This window comes from Emydura macquarii, unplaced genomic scaffold (assembly GCF_026122565.2).
Source record: "Emydura macquarii macquarii isolate MOO-44397 ecotype Brisbane River unplaced genomic scaffold, CSIRO-AGI_Emac_v2 contig_3401, whole genome shotgun sequence".
In the NCBI taxonomy this organism is placed as follows: domain Eukaryota; kingdom Metazoa; phylum Chordata; order Testudines; family Chelidae; genus Emydura; species Emydura macquarii.
In genome coordinates, this window is record NW_027133538.1 from 495,072 (window position 1) to 506,545 (window position 11,474).

Below are 11,474 nucleotides of genomic sequence, written 5' to 3' on the forward strand. Positions count from 1 at the left end.
TCAGGACAACTTCAAATTGCCCTCCCAGCCAGTCACCTACTCACCCTTCTCCATCCAGCTCAGCCCACCCCAGCTCCTCTCTCGCAGGCCAGCTCTGGGCTCTGGCTGTGGGGGGAGGATTCAGTGATGCTCTCCCCAGTGAGAACCGTCACACACGGAGCTGCCCCAGACACGGCAGCTCCACATGCGGCCCACCCTGTGGCAGCCAGGCCAGGCCAGGGAGGGCTCAGGCAGGGCTGCTGCATTAGAACAGTAGGTTTATTGAGGACACGGGCACGGCTAACGGCGCGGTCACTGGAATGGCCTGGCCAGGGCTCCTGTTGCATGGCCGGGCGAGCTTCTCACCAGGGAAGAACTTTCCCTTCCCAGCTCACAAAGGTCCCGTTGTCCTTCTTGGAGAGAGGGGGAGCACGTTCAGGATCCCTCGGACACTCACATCCACCGTCAGTGGGGCCTGCATGGGGCAAAGAAGAATGAGGGGGAGGACCTGACCTGAGGGTGGCCCAGGCCATGAGGTGCCCAGGGGCAAGGCCAGTATCTGCCATAGGGCCATCCCAGGTTGCTGTGTCCCCTGATGCTGGGTGGGGAGCAGGGCAGGATTCCCAGACAGATACCTGCAAACAGGTGCCCAGGATGACCAGCTCCCACCTCCTCCGGCTCCCCAAGGTAGCAGTTTGCTGATGTGAGCTTTGCGATGCCAGGAGCTGGGGGAACCAAGGAAGTGGCAGCAGGGGTCAGTGGGGAGGTGGGATCCGGTGACGACACATTGGGACAGTTTTCCTCCGTACAGGGTGAAGGTGGAGAGGGCGACAGGCTACAGCATAACCATTACCCCAGCAATGGACATCTGCCCATGACATGGGGCTACGACTGCCCTCTCCCAGCGAGGCACCTGCCTTGTGGGAGGATGTATTCCCCAGGTCAGTCTGCACCCAGCCAGGACAGACAGCGATGCTCAGGATCCCGTCGCCTGCGTACCCCAAGGACTGGCACTTGGTGAGCATGTTCAGAGCAGCCTGTGGGTGAGACACCATCAGCAGAGACAGCAGCGCGTGGGGGAGGGGAATGAGCCCTACGGGAAAAGACCCCACGTCCCAAGGTGATGGAAGTGGAGAGAGAGACAAGGGGTGAGGACCCTGGTGTGAGCTGCAGTCTCTGATGCTCTCAGTGGAGACTGCGAGGTGCTCTCAGACAGAACCACAGAGAAGGTGGCAAAGCCGCACTCCAATGAGCCTCAGCTAGTGAGCGGCCTCTGGGGGACTGTGACAGCTGAGTACAATTAGAGCCATGCTGAGGCTGCTCTAAGTGATGCAGGAATTGGGGGGAGAGGGAGGAACAGGGAAAGTGTCAACATGTCATCGATTATTTTTCATTTCTCCCCCAGGCGTTTCACCAGGTTCAGCTGAGGATCTGTCCCCCTCGATTGAAAGGTAGAGATGGTGTCAGAACTGGCTATATTCAGCCAAAGGAAGGACTGGAATTAACAGCTCAATCATGGCCTTCCCTGTCTGCTGAGACTGGCTGCTCTAGTGCTGGGTAGCCCCCTTTCCCTGATGGGTCACATGCACAATGGAAGGGTCCTGACCAAGTGGGAACTCCTGAATTCCAGGAGCCCAAGTGACCAGTCGGCCCCAGCTGACACACTGGTGGGAGCTAGAACGGCTGGGCAGTGGGGTGGGAGCATGGGGAAAGCCCTGAGTTACACGTATTTCTGCAAATAGACGACACAATCTGAATTCAGGCCCTGCTGGGCGCGCCCTGTACCTTGCTGCAGCGATAGGAGAGAATTTGTTCCACATGCCAGCTGCAGACATTCTGAATGGAGCCAGCCTCACTGGACATGTTGACAATGGCTGCCTTAGTGCAGCTCATCCCTTTCTGGGCACTTTCCTGGGCAGCCTTCTTCAGCAAGGGCAGGAATGCCTGTGGGGAGGGGGAAAGGAGCACCTCTGCGGTCAGCAGTGGAGAATGGAACCTGTCCCAAGGTGACTGGCCTTCTAAGGGGATTTGGGCCTGTCTCCATCTCAGATTGATCAGCTGGAGCTGTAGGGCAGAAACCATGTTGCTTGGAGTTTCCTCTAGTCCTCATAGGAGCCAGGAAGTGCTCAGTTACACTGGAAACTATCACCACCCTTCACTTTATGAGAATGGAATCTATCATGGGAACTAGATTCTACTGGTTTGGAGCCCCACCAGGGGCAGGGCTAGGGGCAAATGCACAAAGGGGTTTAGGCATCCAAACTGCAGCTTCAGGTACCTAAATCCCAGTTTTAGGCCGCACTTCAGCCCATCAAACTGCCGCTCAGCTGCCACCTCATCCTGTAGGCACCTTATTTTCTGCTGTAAAAGTTCCCTACGCCCCTACTTGAGACAGGCTCCGAGGAACCCAGCACGGCCGTTCTTATGTTAATGTACCTGGGTTTATGCCTTGCATCATTCTTCCCATGGGTCTCTCGGTGCCTAGGAGTTAGGGGCTGTAACGCCGAGCATCACAACGCCTAGGTCCCTTTATGGATCTGGACCCATGGGTCCATCTCTCAGGTGGGATGGGCCCTGCCCCCAAACAGTGGCCCTAACCAGGACTGGCTGATTGATCCAGAAACCAGAACCAAAGCGACGGGAAGGTGTCTGGAACCCTAGTGCAGCTGGCAACGTGCCCTTTGTCGGGGCCCTTACCTGGCTCACCAGCAGGGGCCCCGTCACGTTTGTGGCATACACCAGGGACATGCCCTCCGGTGTCTCAGACTCTAGTGTACTCAGCCTCCCTATCCCAGCGTTGTTTATCAACAGATTTAGCCCCGAGCCTTTCAGATGCTCCTCAACAATGGCGGCTGCTGCCTTGATGCTGGCTGGGTCAGTGACTTCTACAGAGACAGAGCAGGTGTGTTAGGATTCCTCCTCCCTCCTGTCTCCCCATAACATAACACTGCCCCAGAGGTCCAGGGCCTTCTTATCACAGCAGTGAGAGGTAGGGGAGGGGCTGGCAGCTAGGGGAAAAGCTGTTCCTGGGCTGAGAAGTGGAGTTGTGCAGGGGCAGCAGCAGGTTATTGAAATAAAAATTACTTATTATTAGTCATTTGGTCATTTTAAGTAAGAGATCATTAAAAACCCCTAAATGGATTAGTAATTAGTGGATAATTTTCATACATTTATGTAATTGATCCAGATGACAAAAGTGGAATGATTTAGAATTATTTAGAATGATTTAGAATTATTTCCGATGCTTTGGCGGTGAGAGCACTGAGTTTTTAAATACTCTTGAAGGATTATCAGTCTGGGGACCACTCTGAGTTCTGCACAGCTCTAGCTGGGCGAGGCTTTGCCAGCAGTTAGCAAAGTGGCAGATGCTGTACAGCTGTTCTTGCACCCAAAGATCTTTGCAGCTCCCTGTGATGGGCCTTGCCCCCATCCCTCTGCCAGCAGCCTAAGGAGCAGCTCTGCCCTCAGGCAGAGCCAATTAGGTGCACCTGCAGTGCATGCTGCACCTGGGGAAGTGGAACTGAGCCAGGGAAGCTGGCCATAGAGCCCTGAGCCAGTTTGTCTCAGAGGAGAGGATGCTGCAGATTGTTAGAGAGGCCAGGGGAGCCCAGCCCGAGGCAGTGACTCACCTTCCCTCCATCCCTCGTTCAGGGCAGGCAGACATTGCAGCCCTGGGAGGGGCTCTGGAGGCTGCCCTCTCTCAGTGCCTGTAGCTGGATCTGAGGAGCAGCACCAGGCACTGGAGGTCATTTGACTCACAAAGGAGCCCGGGAGTGAGCTCATCTCCTACAGGGAACTGTGAGTTTCCCGGAGTGGGGGCTGGGGAGGAGACCCAGGTTAGGTGCCGTACAGAGATGACAGCCCAGCCCTGGCTGTGAGTGGGCTGACTGCACTCACAGAAACCTTTACTGAAAACTACCTGGAAAATTGATACAGAGGGGGGATATTTTGTGTTTCTTGGATCCTCATTTTCCAGCTCTATTTTATAGCCTGTGGACAGAGAGAGCCTATAGGGGTCAGGTGGGAAACTAGGAGCGGGCAGAGTGAAGACAGTGATAGGAACTGGATGGCAGTTCCTGACTTGGGTAGCTGGGAAGCTATTAGAGCAAGGTATAAAACAGTCAATTTGCGAATACCTGGATGACGAAGGTGTGATCACTAGCAGCCAGCCTGGATTTACTAAGAACAAATCCTGCCAAACCAGCTGGATTTCCTTCTTTGACAGGGTAACCGGTTTGATGGATGTGGAAATGGGATGGACATCATATACCTGCACTTCAGCAAGGCTTTTGACACAGTCCCATGTGACAGTTAAGTAAACTGGAGAAATGGGGGCTGAGTAGAACTACCGGTAAATGGACACATAATAGGTTAAACAACCGCAAAGAGTAACTATGAATGGAATGATATCAGATTGGAGAGAGGTCTCAAGTGGGGTCCACAGGGATCCGTTCTGGGTCCGGTGTTGTTTAACATGGTTATGAATGACCCGTCTATAGGAATAGAGAGCATACTGATCAAATCTGCAGATGACTCATTCTGGGGGGTAACAAACACTTTGGAGGATAGAGCTAAGATTCAGAGGGATCCTGGTAAATTGGAGAACTGGGCTTTAGACCAAAAATGAAATTCAACAAAGACAAATGTAAGGTGCTACACTTGGGGAAGAAAAGCCAAATGCAGGATGGGGGATAACTGGCTTGGCAGCAGCACAGCTGAGAAGGATCTGGGAGTTGGGGTGTTTCACAACCGCAACATGAGTCAACATTAAAATGCTGTTGCAAAAAAAGCAAATTCAATTTGGGTTGCATTAACAGAGGCATGACATGCAAGTCATGGCAGTGATGGTACCGCTCTACTCAGTGCTGGCTAGGGCAGGGGACTCACCTAGTACAACGATCACCAGGTTTGGATGCCTGGATGCCAAGTTCTTTAATTCCTGAAAAAGAATAAAGTGAATGGCTAGTGACAGAGCCCCCAGGCCCTGGGGACGGTGAGGCCCGGTAGAGTCCAGCTCCCAGTTCTCATTTCTCATGAAAACACGATAGAAGCGGCCAACTCAGGCATTTCCTCTTATTCCAAATGGCCGCCAGCTCCCATTATTGCCCATGGGCTGAAGCCAGAAGGATGGCCACAATTCCACCACAGTTGCAGGGAAATGCAGGGCAGGAGTCATGTAGGGGGCCAGGAGGGAGGCTGAGGAGTGCAGGGGGATGTTGGTGGGGGTATTGTTTTATTTTCAGGTAATCAGTTTTATTAATAATTCATCGCTAGTAACTTAGCACTCTTTATTAGATACACAGCTAACAGAACATCCTATCTCCGATGTATCAATCAGTCTGGCCTAACACCACCAGCCTCCTCCGGCTGTCAGGTCCCACACCCTGGAGATTCTATTCATTCTCATAAAGCCACAGTAACACCACATCTCCTTGCTTTTAGTATTAGCAAAAATGTGTGCGTGTGTGTGAGGTACCTTAACAGCTTTCCGTAAGTCTTGTAACAAGCCACCTTTGATGCAATGACTCTAACGTCTATATTTGCTGTATTATTGAAGGAATGAGATGTCATTTTTTTTATTAATTAGAGGAATGATGTCATTTTCATTTTCTTCCTGCTCTTGGGGCTGTACAATATCATTTCTTCTTTTGGATGAGTCTAGTCTTGCAGGTGAGAATTGCAACAGATTTTATCTCTACATTTGACAATTATTAGTCAAGACATCATAACATTGAGGTTATAACTCTTATAACTCTTTCATTACAGTGAGCTTCTGAGCCCAGTTACTGCCATTATAAACATGTACTCTGTTATATTGTTTCAAAAAAGGTCATTTATGACATCCTCTATCATAATAACTGTGATACGAACTCAACCGATATTTATACTTATTCCTTTCCTCCTATCCTTCTAGAAAAAATTCCGGTAACTTGTTTCTCAGTTTTCTGTTAAATAACATCTGTCCAGGTGATAAATCAGGTTGTAACGGCGATGTTCTATAATTTAATAATGCCAAATAAAAATCAGTATTTGTTTTTTCAGCTTTTGTTAGTAATCTACTGAGTATCTTAAATGGGTTTTCAACTAACCGATTATATTGCGGGTAACCTGGATTTGATGTAATATGTTTGAACTCATATGCTACGGCAAAATTTATAAACTCTTGACTGTGAAACTGAGGTCCATTATCAGTCATAACTGATAATCAAGAACAATAATATATGCAATATTATATGCAAGTCCTTCCTATTTAAATTGATCTAAGCCTGATCTAAGCCTACTAAGCCTGATCTAAGCCTACTTTAGCCCTACTGCAATATTATATGCAAGTCCTTCCTATTTAAATTGATCTAAGCCTACTTTAGCCCAAGGTCTTATGTTTTCTTGAATAAATGTCAGAAGTTGTTTAGATTGAGCATTTCGATATGAGACTGCCATATTTTTTTATATAATCATTTGATGTTTGGTTCATCTGTGAGCAATGCAGAACCTCTCTTGCTCTACGTTTACATATTTCTGTGCCCAAATGCCCCTTGTGAATGAATGCGTTTCAACATCTCTGCCGTTAACCCGAAAGGAATTACTACTCTATTACCTTTAAACAGAATTCCTTTAGTTATTGATAACTATTGAATACATTGGTAATATGGCTCAGGTATTTTTTATTATATCTTTTGTTCAATAGCTGTAATAAATCTTTGCAAATTCTCATCCTGTCTAGTTGCTTGTACGATATCTTCCCATACTCTTTCTGATATACGAAACAATTTTTAAGTCCATCTATATGCACCACAGCAGCTCCTTCTTCAATTACGTTGGTTACATCATAAGCTCTAGAAAGAGTATTAGCAACTGACAACGATTTGCCTGGCTGATAGTCTAATCTTAAATCTAGAAATACAATGGAAAAAATAATCTTTGTCACCGAGGCAGTATGTCTGTCATGTTCCTTTTTGAAATATTTTGAAATATTAAATAATGGTTTATGATCTGTTTCTGCCAGCACAGATCTACCATATAGAAAGACGTGACAATTTTTACAAGCAAAAACCAATGTTAAAGCCTCTCTTTCTATTTGAGCATACGGCCTTTCCATTTTTGACATTGCTCTAGAGGCATAAGCAACTGGCTTCCAGAAATCTCCATACTTTTGTAACAGAACTGCTCCTAGGATTTGTTTGGGTGCATCTGAAGACAATTTTCTAAATCTGTTACTATCAAATAGTTTTAAATACTGGATCTGTTTTTATTAGTTGCTTAAACTGCTTAAATTCTTCTTGATGATGACAATCCTGTTTCCACTGTTTAGTTTTACAAAATAAAGCCCATACATTTGTTGTTTTTTCTGCTGGGTTAGGTCTGTACTTTCCTACAAAATTAACCATACCCCTATGTTTGTGTAATGACTCCTTATCTTTTGGGGAAACAATATCATCACTGGCTTGTATTCAGTGTGGATCAAACCTTAATCCGTGACTGGTCAGTTTTTCTCCTAGAAACACGAATTCTTGCATTCTAAATGTATGTTTAAGTTAAATTTCAATCCTCTCCTTTTGCTCTAGGTAGTACTTTAGTGAATCTTATATCATGCTCTATAGTTCTTCCCCATATTATTATAGCATCTGTGTTCAGTAGTATGCCACTTAGCGTTTCAAAAATCTTTTGTATTGCTCTATGAAATACCTCTGGAGCTGAACATAAGCTAAAGGAAAGTCTTTTAAACAGTGACATCTGAAAGTTGTGTAAAATGTACATAGCAATTGACTTTCTTGCTCCAATGGTATTTGCCAAAATCCATTCACAGCATGTAAAGAAGATAGCTGTTTTGCTCCTGACATTTGTCCAAATATTTCTTCCCGGCAGATATTTTATATTGTTCCCTTTTAACATACGTACTTAAGTCTTTTGGATTTAAACAAAAACAGTATTTATCTTTCTCTTATGCCATTACTAATGAATTCATCCACTCAGTTGTCTCTTCCACTCTTTCTATTACATGTAAATTAAGTAACCTTTCAAATTTCCTTTGTATTTTGCTTCTTAAAGTTGAAGGTATTTTTCTAGCTGCTGATAGATCCGGTTTCTTTGGTACAAGGTAAAATACAGAGTTAATGAAACAATTCACCAATGCCATTGGATAACTCTGTACATTGATGTTCTATTTCCAGCGTTTCAAAATCCTGAATGGTCTGAATTGTTCTAATTGGATTTAGTGCTAAACATGTTTCTAAACCTAAAACGGAAATTCCTTGTCCCTTTTAGAAAACGAAGGTTTGTAGAAATCATCATTAACTATGTCCTGTAATTCACAAATAAACAGAACAGGAATATTTTCAATGCTATAAGCTTGTAAATTAACATGTATAATTCTCCTACTACACATTTTACTTTTAGCCATTTTATAGGTTTTTCTGAAATTACATTAGTTTGTGTACCTGTATCTATTGCATACAAAATTGATGTCCTATTAGTACACAGTGTAACTGTGCAATACTCCTTGTAGTTCACAGAGTGACTCCGTGTAAAATACCCAGGGACAAATTTACTTCATCTGTAACGTTAGCTCTGTATTTCTTATTCAGTATCTTCTCTGGGGCTTCTGAATTTTGAACTAAATGTACATTTGTGAGGTTTTTTTCCCATCTATTTACAGACTTTGATGAAATGAGTTTCTTGCAGATATGACAAGCAACACTCTTTCATATGCCCATGTGTTTTAAATGTGTCTGTTTTTCTCCATAGACTTGCAGGACTTTTTTAGTTTTCCTTATTAAATCTATATTAGTTTGGTTTCTTTCTAAAATGTGGAATTCCTGGATGGTGGCTATAATAGGCTGGGGAGGGCGGGGGCGGGCGAAGCCTCCCCAAACAACTGCTGCCTGGAAGCTACCACCCCATCCATTCTCCGCTACAGTCCCCACTCCCACTAGCGGCGGCCCCCTCCCACAAGACTCCGCCACTCACCGCTCGTGAGCTCTGCTGGGCAGGGAGAGTGTCCAGCATGGATCTGGGGGACTGCAGGGGAGATAGAAGCCGGCAGCAGCTTTAACAGAGCCTCTAGACAGCGAGTCGGGCTGGAGAGGGGCTGTGGCAGCTCCTGCAGGGGATCCCGAGTATGGACAACTGCAAGAAGCAGCCACTGGTGCTGGTTTCTGGCTTCCTCCTCCTCCCATTCCTACTGTTCGTGGTGGAGCCTATGTGTGACACACTGCACCCCATGTAGATCCTTGTGGTCTGATTGTATATCATTCATGTTCACCCTTCCAGTGTAACTGTGTGTTGCTTAATGCAAAGTAGGTCATGGGAGGCATTTTTGGAATGCTCAGGACGTACTGAAAATCATTGTTACGTAGTATGTTTGTTGCAATGTCATATGGATGGTTATGAAGCTCTGCTATGGAATGTTCCCAGATATGTGTCTCACATGGCTTGAAGCAAATGCAGGCAAACACTGAAAGCAGAGAGGTAATTCACGCCCCATTAGCACTCACTCACTGCTTGCGGGAGGCTGTGCGTGGGCTGACCCAGTAGTGGGGGTTCACACAATATCGCAAGTGCAAGACGGGTTCCAGGAGTGAGGATCAGGGGTGACCCAGCTATACACCAGTCCAGATTGTGGAGGGGAACATCACACCATGTGTCTGGAGCCGTGTGACTGCCAGCAGCAGCAGCTCTTGTGCACCAACTGGGGGATGTGGGCGCTGCTTAGGAGCATGAGTGGTGGCGGTGAGGGGGGACCTTGCAGGAAGGGGCCCACTGTACTGTTGTCTTCTCGAAAAGAGGAGGGAGTGAAATCAACACAGCATTTGCCTTTCTTTCTCCTAGCTGGCCTTCTTTCCCAAATGCATCTTCTCTCTCTGAACATAACGAGTAACCTTAGAGACAGCTCTCTGGCCCCTTGCCTGCTAAACCCAACTGTTCACTGCTGCTCTCAGCTCTCTTGAGAGGGCGAGGGGCTGAAGATGCAGATTTGGTGCCCCTGCCCTGCTCCGCTCCTACGTCTGGCATGAAGCACACGTGACCGTCCACACTGGAGCCAGGTGTGTTTGCAATGAACATAACAGTGAGGATAATTGGCAGGTGCTTTTCCCTTCAGTGTTGAGACAGGCAGGGCTGTTTTTCGGAGGTATGGGTGGGAAAGAACCCCTCTCCCGCCTATAGTTTCTGCACTTCAGCATAGAGAAAAGAAACTCAGGCTCTCAGATGAACACTCTACGGTGCTGGCTGCCTGAATAGTGTTTCTCTCAGAGATTCCATTGGCCCTAAGATTCCCAGAGTTTTCCAAACAAGGCAGCAGCATTTATTTGGAATCACTGCACTAGGGAAGGAGCTGCTGAGCTAAGCCATTGTTTGCTGGGGTGTGAAGGAGGTGAAGCCCCTACAGCGACTACCGAGCAAAGGAGCTGAGTTTCCAAACACAAAGGCTTTCAGACTAAAATGTCACTGATTGCCGAGGAAGCGAAGCAACAAGAAGAACAGAAGCAGAACGGGAGTCAGACCTGGGGGGAAGCATGGGCGGGGCCTTGGGAGGAAAGGCGGAGCAGGGGGCAGGGTTCGTGTGCTGGTGCCCCCCAGCCCAGGCTCCCCAAAGGGAGGAGTCACATGCCAACCATGACTGTAATCATGGACTGTATAAGCTGCACCGACCCACCCCGAACCCTTGGTAACTATTTGAGGTGCTAGCTCTGCAAATAAAGCGCACCCGGCCACGACTTCACAGCTCAGCTACTTGAGTTATTAGAGGAAAGTTGTCGTGGGCACAGCTACATAGCCAAAGGCTGGGGCAGTGTCTGAGATCCTCTCCCGCTCAGCCATGCTGCTCATGGGGTGACTGTAAGTACACCAGCTCCTTGCTCAGATGCCCCCAGCACTTACAGCTCCTTCTGTCTCCCCTCATCCCAATCTCACCTGTGCTCCCGCCGGGTCCCGGCAGGTTGCAAAGACCCACTTGGGTGGGTTTGATTTCTCCAGAAACTGCTTGATGAACTCGAGGCCGATTCCCCGATTGGTCCCAGTCACCAGAACGCTGCGGACATTAAAGCCAGCCATGGTCCCTCACTTGCCTATGCCCCAGCTCGCAGAGCTTCCGCTCAGTGAGAGCTGTGCTAGTTATAGTCCCCAGTCTCCCCGCCCCGCCTGGGGTTACGTGAGGGTAGCTCTAGGGAAAGAACTCTCTGCTGCCATCCAGTGCTGAGACAGGAGGGGGTGGGATGAGCCAGACTATCTGTGTATTTGTTCCCCATCGTCTCCGGGAGAACAGTTTGGCTGTTTGGTTACTAGTTAGTGAAGTTCTAAGTGTAACATGCCCTGCATGGGGAATCGCCACAGCTAGAACCTCAGTCTGCTCCAGCCAGGCAGTGAATTAGAAACAAAGCACTGAGCAAAGGCTGACATGGGGAGGGAGGAGCAAATATCAGCTGGTCAGGATCCCAGTCTCCTATGTGCTATTTCAGTGGTTCCCAACCCATGGCCCGGGGGCCAAAAGTGGCCGTGGG

General features: G+C 47.7%; 1 protein-coding gene across 1 annotated transcript; it reads right to left on the reverse strand.

Moving 5' to 3' along the window:
- Positions 1-370: 370 nt before the first annotated feature.
- LOC137144204 (C-signal-like) lies at positions 371-11,028 on the reverse strand. Its single transcript, XM_067534401.1, has 7 exons — positions 10,888-11,028; positions 8,415-8,420; positions 4,867-4,918; positions 2,677-2,864; positions 1,765-1,923; positions 897-1,016; positions 371-454 (listed from the first exon to the last, which is right to left on the reverse strand). Exons 1-7 carry the CDS (start codon positions 11,026-11,028, stop codon positions 371-373), a joined length of 750 nt encoding a protein of 249 aa, XP_067390502.1.
- Positions 11,029-11,474: the final 446 nt, after the last annotated feature.

Bases quoted from the DNA above. Each gene is read 5' to 3' on its own strand.
- LOC137144204 (XM_067534401.1), bottom strand. From the start codon at position 11,028: ATGGCTGGCTTTAATGTCCGCAGCGTTCTGGTGACTGGGACCAATCGG. The intron at 2,865-4,866 runs GTGAGTCCCCTG...CTGTCTCTGTAG, and splicing joins CCTGGTGATCGTTGTACTAG to AAGTCACTGACCCAGCCAGC. The intron at 1,924-2,676 runs GTAAGGGCCCCG...CCCTCCCCACAG, and splicing joins GGCCCCTGCTGGTGAGCCAG to GCATTCCTGCCCTTGCTGAA.